The sequence below is a fragment of the Lepus europaeus genome, chromosome 18 (genome assembly GCF_033115175.1).
Source record: "Lepus europaeus isolate LE1 chromosome 18, mLepTim1.pri, whole genome shotgun sequence".
Lineage (NCBI taxonomy): Eukaryota > Metazoa > Chordata > Mammalia > Lagomorpha > Leporidae > Lepus > Lepus europaeus.
In genome coordinates this window covers 21,870,448-21,889,288 of record NC_084844.1, presented here as the reverse complement: position 1 = coordinate 21,889,288, position 18,841 = coordinate 21,870,448, and the positions used below count along the sequence as shown (strand labels likewise).

Below are 18,841 nucleotides of genomic sequence, written 5' to 3'. Positions count from 1 at the left end.
CCCAGGAAAGAACAGGCTTGGCACCTCTCCTCCCTCCCCGGCCTTCAGTCGATTCCACGCCAGAGAAGGCAGAGTGGACCAGGGTCCGGATGAGCCTTGGGGGAAGGGGAGGTTGCAAGGGTTCAGCGGGAAGAGAGTCTTGGGCCGCCAGGCCTTCCTGACCCCTCGTTGGGTGCTTGTGCCTCCTTCTCCACCCCACACGGCCCGATCTCCAGCAGAAGCCTGGAAGCCTTGGGGTGGGGTGGGAAGGACTCCGGCCAGGGACATTGAATCCGCAGATCAGGAAGTCCTGGCGGGAAGGTTCTGTTCTTAGTGGGGACTGAGGGCAGCGTCGGTGGGGGTGGGGCAGAATCCTCCGAGATGGGGGGTGGGGTGGGGAGGGGGCCAAACCCAGCCCCTTCGCTTCGCCTCTCCCGCTCTCCCCTCCCGGCTCGGGTTCAGAGGCGCCCTGGGCGCCTGCAAAGCTTCCCAACCGCGCCGCTTCCTTCTTCGGCAGCAAAGGACTTTCAGATGTTGGAGCGGCGGCGGCGACTCAGGACAGCGCCCCCTCCCCCTAACGGCCGCCTCTCCCTCTCCCCCTCGCCCGCCCGGGCTCCCCCACCTCTGGGAAGGCGCTGGGGGTGTGGCCAGGGGCCGGTATAAAGTCCGCGGGGGGAGCCGGTCCCGGGCAGCCGCTCAGCCCCCAGCCCCCGCCGTCCGCCGCCCGCCTAGGCCAGGCTGAGGATGCGGCGCGGCGCCCGCGCGGCCAGGCTCGCTCCGCTCCGGCGCGCTTGCTAACTTCCCCGAATCCGTCCCGGTCCTCCAGCCCGGCCGCCCCGTCTCCCAGCGCCCTCCGGGTCGGGTCCTCCAGGCGCGCCGGGCGCTGCCGCCAAGTGCCCCCAGCTGCCCGCCTGCGTGCCCGCGCTCCCCGCCCCGTCCTCGCCCGACCATGCTGTCCCTCTGCCTCGTGGTCGCCCTGCTGCTGGCCTCCGGGCCCCGGCCGAGCCTGGGCGACGAAGCCATCCACTGCCCGCCCTGCTCCGAGGAGAAGCTGGCGCGCTGCCGCCCCCCCGTGGGCTGCGAGGAGCTGGTGCGGGAGCCGGGCTGCGGCTGTTGCGCCACTTGCGCCCTGGGCTTGGGGATGCCTTGCGGGGTGTACACCCAGCGCTGCGGCTCGGGCCTGCGCTGCTACCCGCCCCGGGGGGTGGAGAAACCCCTGCACACGCTGATGCAAGGGCAAGGCGTGTGCATGGAGCTGGCGGAGATCGAGGCCATCCAGGCAAGCATGCAGCCCTCTGGTAAGACACCCTGCCCTCGCTGGACCTCTCTGGTGCGCTCTTCCCTCCTCCGGCTGACCTGGAAGGCCCTGGAAAAATCCCCCGTGAGCTGAGGCGAAGGCAGGGACGTGGCAGGGCCCGACTGGCATGGGACAGGCTCAGCCAAAGAAACTGCTCCCCAGTTCCTAACAGCCTGTTGCCACGGCTAAGGGGACTGTGTCCCATCCCTATGTCTCAAATCTCCCACCGGTGCTATCTGGGAAGAGGTCTGGCTGCTGGTGGCAGAGTGGCAAATGTAGTGACCAGGTCTGGTCAAGAGAGCTGTCCACGGCCAGAGAACTGGAGCATGGGGGTGGAATGGGGGTGGGGGCCTGAACCAGGGCCTGCCCCTCACCCTGGACGCGGGGCTGAGGAGCCAGAGTTGGACATCCTCACGTGGTGGAGTGGGAAATACAAAGGAGGCGGCCTTTGGTGATGAGGGCTGCCAGGCTGCCAGGCTGCCCGCCCCCAAAGCCGTAGGCAGCTCACCTTGCTGTTGGAGGGCTACGCAAAGACGGGGGTCTCTGCCCGGCCTGGTCTCCAAGCTCCCCTGCTCCCTCTTCCTGGCAGGTGCCACGTGAGCTGGCAGAAGAGAAGTCTTGGCTCCCAGCCCAGAGCTGCGGAAACCTCGTGGGTGTGGGATAGGGGATAGTGATGGGGAGGGAGGCAGGGAGGGCGGGAGAGAGACCTTTTAGCCCTAACCTCATTCTTACACTTTCTCTGTTTCCATTCCTCAGTGAGCCGGTCTCAGCTTCTCTCCAGTCTCTTTCGGCCTTGTGTTCTTTTGTTCTTTCCTGCTTTGTCTCTCAGCAGCCAGTTTCACTAACGATGTCCTGAGTTCTCTTTCTCAGTTTCTCTCTCTCTCTCTCGCTCGCTCGCTCTCGCCAGCTTATTCCGTGCTTCTGTTTCTGTTGCACGGCCTCTCTCACTTTCATCTCGCTTTCCATTTTTCTGCTGCCTCGTCTCTCCATCACTGTTTTTATCTTTCTGCTCCCCTTGGACTCTCTCTGCCTGTCTGTATCTCTGCCTCCGTTTCTTGTTCCCGCTCCGTCTGTTTCGCTCTCCCTGTGCCTCTGTGTCTGTGTCTGTCTCTCTTCCTGGTGCTTCAAGCTTCCATTGTTGCAGTCCGGATGCTGGGACTCTGGCCCCGAGCTTCCTGCCCTGGGTCCCAGACCGCTCCACTTCCTCACTCTTCTGCCTCCTGTTAGCTGGAGGAGAGCAGGATGCAGGAAAAACAGGAAGGAGGTGGACCCCAGGGGTCCGGGCCTCTGGCCTCACTGCCCTTCCTGCCCCTGGGCAGGGAGAGATGGGTCAGCAGAAAACAGCCTGGCACCCAGCATGTCGGGAGGAGGGGTCCTGGGGAGTAAGTTGCTGATCTTGGGGCACAGATGCCAGCACCAGTGAGGCTGGGAGCGATGGCTGAGCCCTTGGGCTCCTCGGGTACAACAGGGGCCACTTTCCTTTTGAATTCTTCACCCTCTGCTGGCTGGCGGGTGTCTGGCACCTGATAAAGATGGCCGCCGCCTCCTCTCTTGCCCACTGGAACAGAGGAGCCCTCAGAGGGTCTTCTGCTTTGCTTAGGTAGGAAGACCCCATCCTTTGGTGGAGGATAGTCTGACCCTGTCGCACAGCTTGGCACGGACAGCTGGTGGCTGCCCTGTGGACACAAGGCAAACTGGCCTGCAGAGGTGACTAGGAGTGGGCTGGCTTCAGGTCCCTGTTGGATTTCAGGGCCCAGGTGGCTAATGCGTCTCCCCCTTCCCTTGTCCTCCACCCATGCTGAAGATGCAGGCAGCTGGAGAGGGTGAAGGGGGAGTCAGGAGGGTCGGGGAAGCTAGGTACCTGCTTGGTAGGCAGGGTCCATGCGCTGTCACCTCCTGGTCATCAGAGAAGTCCTCCCCTACCACGGCCTGGGCCACGCTGCACCAGGGGAAGGATGCCCCCTAGAGTTGTGCAGCTGCTCTGCAGGGTCTTTGGTGAGAGAAGGTGACCAGGGCTCAGACCTTATCCTGCTACCCTCTTTAGCCTTACACTGTCAATAGGGCATTGTCCCTCCTTGGGGTCCCCTCCCCCAGCCCAACCCCATCTGCCCCCTGCAGCCCAGGAATGCTGGGTGGAGGGCATCAGGCGGTTCTCTGGGTTCTCTGCGTCTTCCTCTTGGGGCCGAGCTCCAGCAGGTGGTTGGGGACAGGCAGCCCCTTGGTTTGCCTCCTCCTCGGCCAGCTATGGTTCAGCTGCCTCTGCTGTGCACCGGGGGCAGGTCTTCCCCATCTCCCCACCCTCCCCCACCCGTCTCCAGCCAGCTCCAGGCAGCCAGGTTGTGGATTAACACGGCTGTGGCCGCCAGAGGTGGAGCGGGACGAGTGCGTCACAAGTCCACAATTCTGCCTCGGGGTCCTGACCCTCCACTCGTGGAATCTGGGGGAGTGTTCAGTGGGGAGATCAGCCCTGGACAGGGAGTTCCTAAACTGGGCCCTGGGTCCCTCCGGGACAGGGTTAGGGAACAGGGAGGCTGGGTTAATTTTTAGTCAACGCAGCAAATATTGTCCTCCGTACTTCAGTACTGGGAATCCAGGCATGACATGGGAGCCGGCCTTCCCAGAAATTCTATGCCTTGGGGGAGGGGGGCCGGAGGAGCAAGGCTGCTTGGCATTTTTCCTGTATTGGCAAAGCGATATTGCCAGTTGGTTCCTCGGCGATCAAGAATCTTTTCCATTTAAAGACATAGGAGCTGCCGAGTTAAGTCTGCCCTTCCAGTTTGCTCATCTGTGAAATGGGGATGGTGACAGGACCTGCAGGGTTGGAGCGTCTGGCAAGGAGCAAGGCTCAGTAAGCTGACGTTAATGAGGATGGCGGTGAAGAGAGGGTTGCTTCTGGGACTCGGAGACCAGTAGGACAGGGAGCAGAGTTGGGGGGACATTCAGAGGAACTAAGGGGTGGGTGGACTTTGGGGCATCTTGCTGCTGTGTGCACGAGGAGAGCCCCACTACGTTAGTGGGCTCTTCAGGCCCAGGCCAGTAGTACAGCACAAAGGTGAGGGGCTTCCCGAGTCAGCCCTCAAAGAAGGGGCCTGGGCTCCACACAGGTGGTCCTGGCTTGTCCTTCTCAGGGCCTGGGGGTAAAGGAAATGTCTTCCTGGCTGAGCAGGTGAGTGAGTCCCCAGATTGCAGCTGGAGCTTTGTGTCTGAGTGACTGGGCCTGCCCGGCTCCCAGGCTGGCCGGCTCATGGGAGGGGCTGGAGAGGGGGGGGGGTCCCGTGGTGGGGGAGATCACACAGCAAGGAGGAAGAACTCCTCCATCTTCCACCACACACTGTCAGCCTCTCCTTGCTCTGGGCTCCTTGCCTTGCTCAGCAGAGACCACAGCTGCCACGTGTGGGTGTCCGTTAGCTAGCACCCACGGGCGGCTGAGGAGGAGCCCCAGCCTGCCTTGGAAGCCCCATTCTCCCACACAGGCTTTTCGGAGGTGAGACCTTTCGGGGGGCTACGTCTGACTCCAGCCTCTGCTTAGTGGGGAGCCCACGGGCGTGGGCATGGCATTTTTCCAGAGGGCACCATGGGAATGAGCAGCACCAGGCAGCTGGGACTCTCGTGTTAGCAGAAGTAGCAAGTATGCAAGCAGTTCTGGGAGCTGGGAGACCCAGTGCTGTAGCCTCTACCCCCCAAAGCCCAGTGCCTAGGGGCGGATCCTGGGGTGGGTCCTCAGTGTGCCAGGCAAGCAAGCCTGGGCAAGGCAAAGTTAGAGATTAAATGGAAAGTCAACAGCCTAGGGTACAGAGACTGGGGAAACCCGAGTGCCCTGTCCAAGGTCTGTCTCTGACTGGGGCCGGGTCCGAGTGCCTGAGTGCCCGTGGGTGTGCTCTTGTGAACGCATGGTGTGCGTGGTCATGTGATTATGTGTTTGTTTGTGATTCTTGGGTGTCCACCCTTTTGTGTGTGAGTGGGAGGACGGGACTCCTCGGTGGCTCCCTGTCCTGGTGAGAGTAAGGAGCTGTTGTCCCTCTCTGGAGGGCTCTAGTATAAGCTTGGGTAGGAACTAGGGCTCGGTGGGTTTGGCCTTGGGGAGCCCAACCAGGGGGAGGCCAGGCAGGCTGCTGGGAACCCTCTCTAGGTGACTCAGGCCAGACCAACTCCAGCACGGGAACTCCACATCCAGGCTCGCCCTGTGCTCTCCGCAGCCCAAGGTTTCAGTGAGCGCGCTCAGTTGCCCTTCCTAATGGTTAACACCCCAAATGTCAGCTAGCAGTCCCCTGAGGGGTAATCGTTTGTGATTTTCTGCTCACAGACACTCCACATGGGAAAGCAGTTGTTACGGAACCTGCACTCCATCTTCTAGTAGGACCCTTGAGGCCTCTACTGCCCTATACCCCCATGGTGGGCAGCTGGCGCCTCCCGGGCACCCTTTGCCGAGAAAGCTTGTCCTTACTCTTTGAACTCCTGGAGCCTCAGAACTTTCTTCCCCAGAGGAAGTTGTTCCCTACCAAGAGGAACAGGAGTTGCCGTGCAAAGCTGTGCTTTCTCTATGGTTGTGCAAAGAAAGCAAACTCAGGAAAAATAAAGGCTGTCCAGTTTGGGAGGGGACGCCCTCGACCCGGTGGCCTGGGCTGTGGTGGACAAGGCCTGGTGATGTCCTCCAGCCTTTCCCAGGGCCTTGGGTCGTAGCTTAGTGCAGCTTCTGTCCTTCCAAGGTTTGGTTCTCATTCTTTTGGGTCTTGTGTTTCCTCTTTCTGTCTACACCTCAGCTCCAGCCTACACCCCTGAAACACCACAGTCCCACCCACAAGCCTCATGACTTTGTGCAGGGTGGGCCAGCGAGGGAGGGAGTCCTGGGCCAACCTGGGTCTTCTGGACCAGGAAGGTTCCCTGGGAGGGTCTCTGAAGAAGGCCTGATCCCAGACTTCCTCTGGTTCCTAAAGGAGGTTCAGGGTCCATTCTCCTGTGGTCTCCTTGGCACGATCCTTGTCCACCTCTTTTGCTGCCTGCCTGCACTGGCTAGGAGGGCTTGCTTGGTGTCTTGGCTGTGGTTGACCCTCAGGAACTTGATGAGTGACAGGAGTTCCCTCTGCGTTGTCCTCTGGATGGCACACATGCAGAAGGGTGGGTCATGTCTCTGCCCCAATGATGCCTCTCAGGCAGCCCTCCGCCCATGACAAAATCCTCTTCCCCTTGATGACTCCATTTTATTGGTGACCCTTGGTGTGGAACCTTGACAAAGACTTTCTGGGCGTCTAGATTGCTTCTTGCCTGGATTCCCTTTATCTGCGTGCTTCCCCCAACCCCCAACACTCTAAGTAGGAGAATAGAGAAAGGGAAGCAACCCCCAGCTTTGGCTAGGCGGAAAAATACCATTTGACCCAGAGGCAGCTCTGGGACCGCTGCCACGCATGGAGGAACCTGCTAACTCCTCAGGAAAAAAAAATCCTGACGCAAACCAGATGTAACCTCCTGTCCGGCTGCCAACATCTGGAATGCTGGCAGAGGCCTTGTGCTCAGCCTGCAGTGAGCTGCCAAGCCCCAGCCTTGCAGAGGGGCTCAGATCTGCAGAGAAAGATCTCCCACTCTCTCTCTCTCTCTCTCCAGCTCAGCCCTGCATTCTGGCTTTGGCTGCCTGGAGGGAGGAGCCGCGGCTCCGATCCTGGGACTTCTGGATGGGGTTCTTGTTGAGCTCAGAGAGTCTGCAGATCTCATAGGTGGGGTGAGAGGCCAGTCTCTTTGCTCCCATCTCCAGGTGCTCGGTGCCTTGGCTCAGGGCAACAGACGTGGATTTTGGATGGGATCTGAAGCCTAGGGATGAGAAACTTTGAGACAGGGGCTGAGGAATGAGGGAGGGTGTTCTTGGTCCTGGGGCCACACAGGGAGTCACATACACACACACCCACACGCGCACACACACTCACTCACTCACTCACTCTGGCTTTTGCGCTCCCACCCAGCCAATGGGGAGCGTCTGTGGCCAGATTTTTCATCACTCATGGAAACTTTGATTCTGGCTATTGGGTAGAGTGTCAGCAGAGCAAGCGCCTGGGGATCCCTTGGCTAGCCCAGCCAGACACTGGAAAGAGCAGGGAGACAGAAGAAGAAAGCAGACGGAGAGGGGGATGGTGGGGAACTGAATGGCACGGGGGGGGGGCAGTAGTGGGGAGGAGGGGGCTCCCTGCCTGCTGCAGACCTCCCTGCAGGGCCCAAGGGATTCTGCTGCCATCTGGGCAGCTGCAGCTGGTGACTCATTGGAGGGCTGGACTGGGCGGGGTGAGGGACAAGTCAAGGACTTTAAGAGCAATGATCTTCTAGGAGATCCAGGGGAGCGGGGAGGAGATGGGGGTGCTGCTTTGGTTTCTTGCTGTCCTCCAGGCTCCATTGCCAGGCTGGAGAGTCTCCAAGGGGGAGAAAACGGGGGAGGGGGCTGGTGTGATGTCCTTTTCCGGTGCTGACTCTCCCCGTCTTGTCTGGACTGCAGACAAGGATGAGGGTGATCACCCCAACAACAGCTTCAGCCCCTGCAGCGCCCATGACCGCAGGTGCCTGCAGAAGCATTTCGCCAAGATGCGAGACCGGAGCTCCAGTGGGGGCAAGATGAAGATTATTGGGGCGCCCCGCGAAGACGTCCGGCCTGTGGTGAGGAGCTCTGACTCACACACGTGCATGTGCCTAGACACACACACATGCACACATATGCACACATGCTCCACCCCCCACCCCCCACCCCGGTCTGGGCTCTGTTCATTCGGCAGACAATCTGTGGGCACCTACTGTGTGCCAGATACACCTAGTGTGTGTCATCTTTCCTTGGAGTGATTTTCCTGCTCATCAGTTGTATACATCGGTACAGTGGAAGCGATTGTTCAATACTGAACTGCTTCTGTACTGGCTGGGAAAAAAGCAGCTACCCCAAGCCTTCCTCCCCCCTTGCCCCGGGTATTTCTTGGCCCTTCCCAGTAACAAGGGGGTTCATGCTGGTCACTGCCGTAACCCTTGCCACCCTGCTCAGGGTCTGGCTCCTGTGCTTTCTGATGGGCGGCTCTGAGGGGTGCTTGGGTCCTACAAGTTGTCACTGACATGACTTCGTGGCTCCCTCCCTGGCCTCTCCCAGGGAGCTGAGTCCTGTCTGGTCCTGCTACCTCTCTCCCTTCTGCTGAGCGGTTTCGTCCTCCTCTCCTCCAGCCCCAGGGTTCCTGCCAGAGTGAGCTGCACCGGGCCCTTGAGCGGCTGGCCGCCTCGCAGAGCCGCACCCACGAGGACCTCTTCATCATCCCCATCCCCAACTGCGACCGCAACGGCAACTTCCACCCCAAGCAGGTGCGGATGGAAGGGGCATCTCTCCAACCTGGCCCCTTGGGCCCTTCCCAAATCCCACCCCGTGTCAGTGCCTCCCTCATTTTGGAGATAAGGAGTCTGAGGTGCAGAGAGGTGTAAACAGGGCCCAGGCTGGCCCAGAGTCACAGAGAGAGAGAGATGGGGGTGGGGGGGCCCTGCCTCCCATCCCTGGAGTCACCACCATCCTTGGGCTCCCAGAGCTCTCCCTTCGCGGCACTTCCTTCCCAGGAGCAGTGGAAGGGCCTGAGGCAGGGAGGAAGCTCAGCCCATCCCTTACCCCAGCCTGTGCAGCAGAACCACCTGAGGAATGGGATTTGGTGTGGAAGCAGAGGAAGGGGGGCAGGAGAGAAGACATAGAGGTGGTCGCCTCCGTATTCCTTCCTGCCCTTGGAACTTGGGGTCTCCTCCGGTCTCGCAGGAGGCTGGGATGTTTGGGTGGGATTGGCCCATCAGGGTGGGTCCCAGGGTGCCTTGTGCTGGATACAGCCTGGGGGGCCTTGGCCTGGGTCCTCGGCTCCAGCTTTCTGGGCTGTGGACACATCCAGCGAGCCAGCAGAGGTCTGGCTGGGAGCACAGAAGTTCTCGTGCTCTGGACACCCCAGGAGGCTTCAGGAGGGTGTGAGGTCTTGTGTAATGCCGGAAGGCCCAGAGAGAGTTCCCTGAAGTCAGTGCCCGCCTATCTCCAACCTTTATCCCAACACCGATTTTATCCTGTTCCCAATTCTCTAGACTTTTCCCCTCTGATTTTTAAAACAATTAATAGATGTTATTTTATTAGGGCAGTTCTAGGTTTATAGAAAAACTGGACAGGAAGTATACAGCTCCCCTGTACTGCCTTTCTCCCCCTGGCCAGTTTCCCTTGCGTTTAATGTCTTACATTAGAGTGGCTTACTCCTTGCAGCTGATGGACCAGCATTGCTATATGATTGTTAACAGGGTCCATAACTAGGTTCCACTTCTTGTGTTGCCTAATTCCATGTATGTTTTCTTCCTCCAGTTTTTATCCCAGTGAAAGCTGGGACACTTGACTCTTTATCCCCAGACAAATTCTGGCCCTTGGCCCTTGAACTAACCTTCACTGTAACTCTAATTCTACCCTGAAATATGCTCTTGCTCTCATGCCCTCTACTGTCTAATCCTAATCCAAACTTCAGCCTGACCTTAGGTGCTCTGACCTAGACCTCTGCCCATAGCCCAGTTCTATTTCTTTTCTTTTCTTTCTTTCTTTTTTTTTTTTTTTTTATTTACTTGACATGTAGAGTTATAGACCATGAGAGAGAGACAGAGAGAAAGGTCTTCCTTCCGTTGGTTCACTCCCCAGATGGCCACCACGGCCGGCGCTGCGCCAACCTGAAGCCAGGAGCCAGGTGCTTCTCCTGGTCTCCCATGCGGGTGCAGGGCCCAAGGACTTGGGCCATTCTCCACTGCATTCCTGGGCCACAGCAGAGAGCTGGACTGGAAGAGGAGCAACCAGGACTAGAGCCCGATACCCATATGGGATGCCGGCTCCGCAGGCGGAGGATTAACCAAGCGAGCCACGGCGCGGGCCCCCCAGTTCTGTTTCTGACCTGGGCTGTAACCCTTACCAGACTCAAGTTTTACTCATAATTCCTAATTCAACTGCAGCCCTTATCCTGGTCTTACCTTAATCCCAATTTGGATCCTGCCATTGACTCCACCAAGCACATCCCTGAAGCATCTCCAACTTGAACCAACCTTTCCAACCCAGGCCTTTGCAGGGTCCTAGCTCCCCAGACTCTCTGGACCTCGCCTTCCTGGCCAAGTGCTCCCTACCGGAGTGAGCTCAGGGGACCCACGCTCAGAGATGAGCATCCTCCCAGTCTGACTTGGGGGCTGAACTACGGTTGAGACGGGACGCTGGGGCTTTTCTGTCCCTGTCTGCCAGCTGACTCCTCATGCCCCTGTCTTGGCAGTGTCACCCAGCCCTGGATGGGCAGCGCGGCAAGTGCTGGTGTGTGGACCGGAAGACGGGGGTGAAGCTTCCAGGCGGCCTGGAGCCCAAGGGGGAGCTGGACTGCCACCAACTGGCCGACAGCTTCCGAGAGTGAGCCCTGCCTCTGGCAGGGGGCTCATTGCCCCCTGCTCCCCCCTGCTCTGAGAGTGCAGAGCTGACCCAGAGTGGAGTCTGGATCTGAGTCCTGGCTCTGCCTGTGGCCCAGAAATTTCCCTTGGGGTGTGTGCGTGTATGTGTGTGTCTTGATGGGCATGGATGTGCCGTTGGGTGAGCCAGAGCCTAGAGTGTCCTCTTTGGGCTTAGAGAGCCCAAGAGGTCGCAGAGTGGTGATGGGGAGCCCTGGCGCGTTTCCAACTTGATTCTGAATTCATTCCTTTATCTACCCACCCACCCACCCACCCCATCTGAAAACATGTATTGACCACATACTATGTTCCAGCTCTTATTCCGACTTCTTCTGATTTGGGCATATGGGATCCCTCCTTCAGGTGAGCACAAGCCTGTGAGAGAAGAGAAGTCTCATTCCCAGAGTCGGAGGAGAAGAGAGATATATGTTCCTTGACCGTTGTCCCGCCCACCGCCCAGTAGCGGGGGAGGGGAGAGCACAGGGAAGGCGAGGGGTGTGGATGGCTCAATGATGGTGTGGCTTGGACCCACTCCCAAGGCTCCCCTTCCTCTCTTCCCCAGGTCCCTCAGGGGCAGGGGCCTGCAGGGACAAGCCCACTTTGGGGTCCAGGTATCCTTTGGCTTGGTTTCCTAGCAACCAAGTCCCTGCTAGATGGGAGAGGAGGGATTGGAAGAAAGTCTGCTGAACAGAGGGTTGGGCGCTTGGGGCATCTCTTGGAGCGGTCAGAGTGGGAAGAAAGAGTGCAACCTTGGACTGAATGTGCCTCGTGCCGAAGAGGACCTGCCTGCTGGGGTCCGGCTCCCTGCAGCCAGGCCGTCAAGGGATGACCTGACCCCATGCTTCCGGTGGCTCGCCACTGTGGCTCTCCCCTTTACTCCTTCCCCTTCACCTCCTCCCCTGCTCCTCCCGAGGCCCCTGGGCGTTTTCTGGCTTGATTGAATGGAAGGAGACTTAAGAACCTTCCAGTTGGCCATCAAGTCTTTTCTTCTTTTTCTTCTTCTTTTTTTTTTAACAAAACAAAACAAAACAAAATCTCTAGAATATTGTGTGTGGTTGCTTGATTTACTGTTGGGAATTGGGGAGGTCCCAGGGCTGGTGAAGGGACAGATTTTGGGAGGTGGGTGCCCAGACTTGCCTATGTGGTGAAGTCAGCCCACCTACCTCTTCCCTGAAGCCTCTTCCTGGGGGTACCCCTGTCCACGGAGTAGGGGCTGTCTGGCTTGGACTCCTGGGGTGCAGCAGTGGCTTCTGGAGGAAGGAGTGACCAAGGATAGCCCTGTTGGGTCAGCGCTTGCATGTGGGTTTTTTAGTTTAGCTAGGGACTAGGGGGTCCTGCCTGCCACACGCTCTACAGCTCTGACCGCCCAGATTCCTGCCTGGGGGCTGTGCTGAGATGGGATTCTGAGGGGCTGGGAGCGGGGTGGGGGCAGCTTTGACTTTGCTGTGGATGTTCAGCGCCAGCCCCAGGGGGCGTCTTCTGCAGAGGAACGTGGACTCCTCAGAGTCCAGGGCAGTGAGGGAGGCCACTGCCTTCTGGAACATTCCCTCCAGCCTGGCTCTGTCCCCTCCCCAGTTCTAGAAGTGCTCCCAGAGTTCCGGTTCCCCTGGCCCCTACTTCGATGGCACCTGTGCTGTCTGCACCTTGGGTCTGGGGCTGAAGTCGCAGCCTCTTGTAGCTATCTGGTTTCACCTTCACCGAGGTACCATGCTGCGGCTAGCAGCAGGAGACCAACAACAAAGCTACCTTGAGTTCCCTGCCTCCCTGCCTAGAGCCCACTCCTTCCAGGGCCGGCCCAGGGCGTGCTGGAGGGGGAGGGCATGCAGGCTGAAGATTCAGTCTGAGGGGAAGTCTCTCCCTAATGCAGCTCTTTCCAGCCCCTTCCCAAGGCTGGGGGTCTGCACCCTGGGCAGCCGGTGGTAGGAGGTCTCCTGAGGAAGCAGTCGGCTTGGAGGTGGCTGTGGGGGTGCGTGTGAAGGTGGCACGGGAGCAAGCGTCTGGGCCCTTCCACACACGCGTGTGTGCCCGCGTGATGTGCTTCTGTGAGACGGCCACTTGTGTGCTGGGTCTCTGAGCTGGGAATGACATCCGCAGAGCGCACACTTCCCTGCGGGCTCTGAGTGCGGGGCCCCTGTGGGGCGTTGCAGGGGACTGTGTGGCCCCAGGGAGCCGTGGAACGTGCATTTGGGAGAATTCCACAAGAACAGTGTCCCCACGACCCTGGAACCAGGGCCTCCGTTTCAGAAAGGAAATGGAAGCAGCTCTGTGTTTGGCCCTGGGCCCCCCTTCCCACTTGGCCTCCAAATACCATGACGTGGTCCCTGTGGTTGCCACACACGGTACCAGCCCCTCGGGTAGGGCCCAAACTCGGGGACCCCCACACCGTGTGAACTTGGGCTTATCCCTTTGTTGCGTGCTCTGCCCTGCCTCCCCACCCCAACGGTCCTCCGCAGCCCCTGCCTGGATCCCCTCGCCCGCTGGAGCTGAGCTACATCAAACATTTGGTTTCCGTTTCCAGCTTCGCAGCGCAGATCCAGCGCTGCTGGGGCTGAGGGCTGGGGGCTGGGCTTTTCGCTGGCAAGAGGGCAGGCTGGGGGCAGGGAGAAGAAAGTGGAGCCTTGGACTGACTCCTGCGACGGATTCCGGTGGGGGTAATCTCTGGATAGATGGCCAGAGGCCCCTTCCCTCCCCGTCCAGGCTCTGAGGTTCCAGTCACTGCCATACCTTCAGCTCCTCTTGTCTCTGCTCCTTGGGGCCAGGCTGCCAGCAAGGTGCTGCGGGAGGGCTCCTGCCCAGCGTCCCCTCCTGGGGGGATGTGTGGCAACTGACCCTGAAAGCATTCCCAGCCAGAGGAGACCCCCTGCATTCCAGGCTCCGAGGCAATGTCACCTCTGACCTAGAGAAAGTGAAGACGTTGGGGGTGGACAGAGCTGGGGGGCTGGCTGGCTGCTGGCTGCTGGCACCCTGGGTGGTCGAGGGGAGAGGGAGGAAAGGGGGCCAGCTTGTCAGCCAGGAGAGTGGGGACCAGGCAGAGCATATTTAAGCATATTCAAGAGTGGGGGCAGGGGGTTATGTGGAGGCGGGACAATGGAGTCTGCCTCTGGGCTCGGTCTTATTGGGACAGGCACGCTCCTGCCAATCAAGGGGCTAATGGGAGCCTCACTGTCAGAGTGACCTGTCCCCCTGGGGCCCCGGAAGGTGGGGAGGGCTGGGGTCAGGGAGCAGCTGTGGGGAGCCCCGTGCCTTAGCTAATTAGAAACATGCTGTGCTGTGTGAGCAGGCGCCAAGGCGACCTCCTCTGGCCTCCCCTTCCCAAACCCTCCTCCTCCACCTGGAGCCCAGTCCCACCAGCACGGCTGAGAGAAGGGCTGGCAGAGCCTGGGAGTAGAAACTCCTGGGGATCAGCTTCCCAGGCCCTTACACGGACTCTAAAGTGCAAACAACATATTTTCACCATGCGATGGTATTTAATTACACATAAAAACAGAGCCATTAAACTGAAATTAAACCCTTGTTGGAACCTCTCAATTCAGGGCATGACAAATTGCTTTCAGTGGAGGCGGCAGGCAGTCCCCAGGGGAAAGATGGAGCTTGGTGGCCTCCATGGCTGGCTGGGTCCCCTCCTTCTCTTGGCCCCCTTGCCACTCTAAACTCTGAAAGCCGAGTCAGAACCGTCTTCCTGAAGACCCCCCAAGCCGGGGGGAAGTGTCTAGGTTTGCTTGGATGGAATGAAGGGTTGGGGAGCACCGAATCACTGTCCCATCTGGTTTTAGCCAACCCAGCCCACTTTATGGATGGGGAAGTGGAGGCCCAGCTGCTGGGGTCGTCCAGAGAGAGCAAGCTGCGACCAGAGGCTGTGTCATTCGGGCTGTGTCCTTGGCTCTGGGCCTGGACACAGGGGCTGGGGCTGGGCAGGTGAAGGGCTGGGGACCGGAGCCGACCCAGAACTTCTCCAGAACTTGGTCCCCACCTAGTGAAACCCCGGAGACAGCGGGGACGAGAGGGGGCCTGGCTTTTCCCTGGTGCCCAGACTCGAATCAGACAGACCTAGTTCTTCAAGGGCCTCACCTTCCCCACGCGTCAGACAGGGACGTGATTCCTATCTAGGGCTTTCTTGGGAAGACCAGCGGCTCAGGGCTGCAGCAGAGTTCTGCCAACTCCAATGGATTCCCTTCCCTGGGTTCAGTTTCCCTGTTTGTGATCAGACCCAGCTGAGATCTGAAGGTTTCTAGAGCCTTCTGGTTCTCTGTTTGCAGCCCTTCTTCCTCCCTCCAGTCCTTTTCATCAGTTTCCTTCTTTTTTCCTCCGTGGTCTGCAGGTCTGGGATCCGACCACTGGGGAGGGGAAGGGAGGCCCGCGCCCCCTGCTGCCTGCTCCTGGACCACCGCCCCACCTTTCAGTCGCTCTGTGTGCGGCCTGCCCGGGAGTAAAAGGATGCAAGTGGGAGGGGACTGCCCTGGGGGGGAGGGTGACTGTGAGGTCAGGGGGCTCACTGTGGCCCCCCTTGCCACACATCCTCTGCTATCTGATTGGAACCAGATGGGTGCCGAGGCCAGAGGCCTGAGCAGTCTACTGACTCCGTGTACTCCTCCGGGAGGGGCGGGGGATGGGCTGGGGGGAATGGAGAGGTCTGGGGGGGGTCTCTTATTTCTGGGGGCTGGGAGGGAGAGCCCTCCTCCCCTTCTCCTCCCCACTCCCCAGGCTTGTGGCCTGGAAATCCATCCACTAGCACACGGAGGGTGGCCACAGGAGGCAGCCAGCTGAGGACAAGTTCCCGCCCAGCTTGGGTGGGCAGTCTTCTGCCTTAGGGCACCCACCCACCGCCCGCCCCCACATCTCCATTCTGTTCCCCATCTCAGCAGCAAGTTGCCAACCAGGGGCTGAGCACACCTGTGTCCTGGTCTCCTAGTGTGGCCTCAAGGTCATTGCCCTCATCCCGGCCTGCTGGACCTTTGGCAGATGCAGGGTTGTCGGCACTGGGCGCTGGGGGGGCGGGGGGGGGGGGGCTGGGGCCCAGGCTTCCTGTCATTGCAGGCCTGGCAGGCATCCGGCTGCAGATGGCTCCCCCGCCAGCCTGGCGGCCAGCACAAACGCTTCCCAGCTGTATCTCTACAACTTGCCCGGGAGCTTTGAGACAGAGGCGGGAGTCACAGCGGGGCCCGCACCGAGGGCCAGGGTGGAGGCTGTGGGGCACAGCCCAGGACAGCTGCTGAGAGAAGGAGGATGACAAGAAAACTTGGGAAGCCAGCAAAGGCTTCCCCAGCTTGCAGGGACTGGAGTGGGGCTGGGTGCTGCCTGGCAAGAGCCAGGCCTTGGGTCTCTCTCTCCTCGCTCCTGGTCTCTCAGCAGAGCCAGAAGCTTCCAAGTTGCAGCAGCAGCAGGAGGGGAGCAGAGCTCTGTCCCGACCCAGGGGAAATCAGACCAGGCTGCTCAGAAGATAAATTCAATTTTCCAGCATCATGGAAGGTTAGTGGGACAATAAAGCTCTCCCCCCAGCCCCCCTCCCCCCAAAAAAACAACATTAAAAAAGAAAAAAAAAGTCCAATTGCCCTTGGCTGAGCTGTTTCCCAACTTCATGTCTCAGCAGCAGTTCAAGGTTTCTTATTCAAAGTGACATGTGACTGCTCGGTGACCCTGGCCTGCTCTGCTGGCGTGCAAGGGGTCAGACCGGGCCAGGGCAGACTGACCACCCCCATTCCCCGAAGCCCCCTGGGGCCTGTCCTGGAGGCAGGCGCGGCCTGCAGGGCTCTCTGGAGGCAGCCCCAAGCCTCCATGCAGAACAAGGGGAGAGGCTGTGGGTCAAAGCCAAAGCAGCCCACTTCCGACAGACCGGGCAACAATAGGGTCGGGGTCTCCTAAACTCCAGGCGACAGGCAGAGGCAGGGACACTTGGCACATCCTAGGTAGAGGGTGGGCGGAAGCGCAGAGGCTGCCGGGAGCCAGATCTGGAGGAGCCAGGGTGGGAGGGAGAAGGGAGAGGAGGCAGTGGGGGAGGGCTGCAGACGAGACCTCTGGGGGTGTGTGTGTGTGGGGTGGATGCGTGGGGAGGGGGCAGGGAACGAGGAGATGACCCCAGCCTGGGGGCCAAGAAGGGTCGTTTCCGGAGAACAGAGCTGGAAGCAGTCTCTAGGGTCTTCTCGTCCAGCAGACCCGTTTCACAGCGGGAAAGCAAGGCCTAAGTGGACGTGTGCCTTGCTTGTCTGAGGCATCAGTGAGTTGGCGGCAAGAGTACCTTAGAACTCGGGACAGGTGTCTGTTCCCCAACACTTCAGGCCCCAGATGGGGGCTGTCACTTGGGAGGAAGGAAGGGGGGGTGAACGCCTGCCCTGAAGAGCTGGGACCCTGCGTGAGGGCAATGAGGGTGTGTGAGCACCAGGGGCCTGCTGGGGGCCACGACCCTGGGCCTAGGCAGCCAGGGGGCTGTGAACCTCAGAGGACATGACTTTCCCCACACCCCCGCCCAACATCCTCCTGGCAACTGCCTGACCTTTGCCCTTCAGGTTCTCAGTTAACTACTCTTCTCCAGCCCCTTTATTTTATCTTATTTTTTTTTAAGATTTATTTTATTTATTTGAAAGGCAGAGTTACAGAGAGAAAGAGAGAGAGAGAGAGAGAGAGAGATCTTCCATCTGCTGGTTCACTCCCCAAATGACTGCAATGGCTGCGGGTGTGCCGGGCTGAAGCTGGGAGCTCGGAGCTTCTTCTGGGTCTCCCACATGGGTGCAGGGGCCCAAGGACTTGGGCCATCCTCTGCTGCTTTCCCAGTTGCATTAGCTGGGAGCTAGACCCGAAGCAAAGCAGCCCAGACTCGAACCAGCACCCATAAGGGATGCACCGTAAGCACTGGCTTTCCTGCTATGCCCAGTGCCAACCCCTTTGTTATGGCTCGGGACAGCCGACAGCCACTGGGCCTTCGAACTTTCTGCTTCCTCCGCTGGAATCACCTTTGCCTCCTACCCCTCTGAAACTGACCTCACAACCCCAGCTCCCTGTATGCCCCTCCCCCACACCACTGCACCGTCCGCTCAGAGCCCCTGATCCTCTGCCTGGTTCTGTCCTAAATCCAAGACTTCCCAGCTTCTGGGAGTCAGGGGATGGAAGCACCAGGGATCTCACCACCCACCGTGTTCCTAAGCAGATTCCCTAGGGGTTCAGGTCCCCGTCTCCCCTCCAAGGACCGCGGAGGCACGTGACTTCCTGTTCAGCTTTCTTTTCTTCTTCTTCTTTTTAAAAGATTTATTTTATTGATTTGTACAGAGAGAAGGAGAGACACAGAGAGGTCTTCCATCCTCTGGTTCACTCCCCAGACGGCTGCAACAGCCAGAACTGAGCCGATCTGAAGCCAGGAGCCAGGGGTTCGCATGTGGGTGGCAGGGGTCCAAGCACTGGGGTACTTTTCTGCTGCTTTCCCAGGCACATTAGCAGGAAGCTGGATTGGAAGCGCAGCAGCTGGGACTTGAACTGGTGCCCATATGGGATGCTGGCGCTACAGGCCGGGACCTTAAGCTGCTGCGCCATAGCACTGGCCCCTAGTTTTCTTTTCTCTTCCACTGTGGTGGTTTCTAGCCTGGCAATCTGGGGGAGCACTTGGTTGCTGTGCCGTGGTCCTTATAAGGGTATCCTGGGGAGCCCTGCCTTGTTGATGGAGGGGTGACGCTGGGAGGGACAAGGAGGCAGGGGCTGGACCCAGAACCATGTGGTTGTCCTCACCCCCTTAGTTATTTTAAACTAATTAATTAATTAATTACATTGAAAGGCAGAGCTCTTCCATTCTCTGGTTTACTCCCCAAATGGCCACAATGGCTAGGGCTGGGCCAGGTTGAAGTCAGGAGCCAGGAGCTTCTTCCCGGTCTCCCACATGAGTGGAAGAGCCCAGAGACTTATGCCATCCTCTGCTGCTTTCCCAGCCATTAGCAGGGAGCTGGATTGGAAGCGCAGCAGCTGGGACTTGAACTGGTGCCCATATGGGATGCTGGCGTCACAGGTGGTGGCTTCACCTGCTGTGTTCCAGTGCTGCCCCCTGGCCAGTCCCCTTTCAGGAAGGGCTCCACCCTCATTCCCATCATTCCTGCAGCAGGCGCTGGGAGCTTCTGGGTCACCCCTCTTCCCCACTGCTTAGCCTCATTCCACCTC

General features: G+C 59.3%; 1 protein-coding gene across 1 annotated transcript; it reads left to right on the top strand.

Annotated features, from left to right (window-relative positions):
• The first annotated feature begins 654 nt into the window (after positions 1-654).
• IGFBP4 (insulin like growth factor binding protein 4) lies at positions 655-11,751 on the top strand. The gene is made up of 4 exons (XM_062175601.1): positions 655-1,277; positions 7,752-7,909; positions 8,456-8,590; positions 10,543-11,751. The coding sequence occupies exons 1-4, from the start codon at positions 929-931 to the stop codon at positions 10,675-10,677; spliced, it is 777 nt and encodes a 258-aa protein (XP_062031585.1). The 5' UTR covers positions 655-928; the 3' UTR covers positions 10,678-11,751.
• The last annotated feature ends 7,090 nt before the right edge of the window (positions 11,752-18,841 follow it).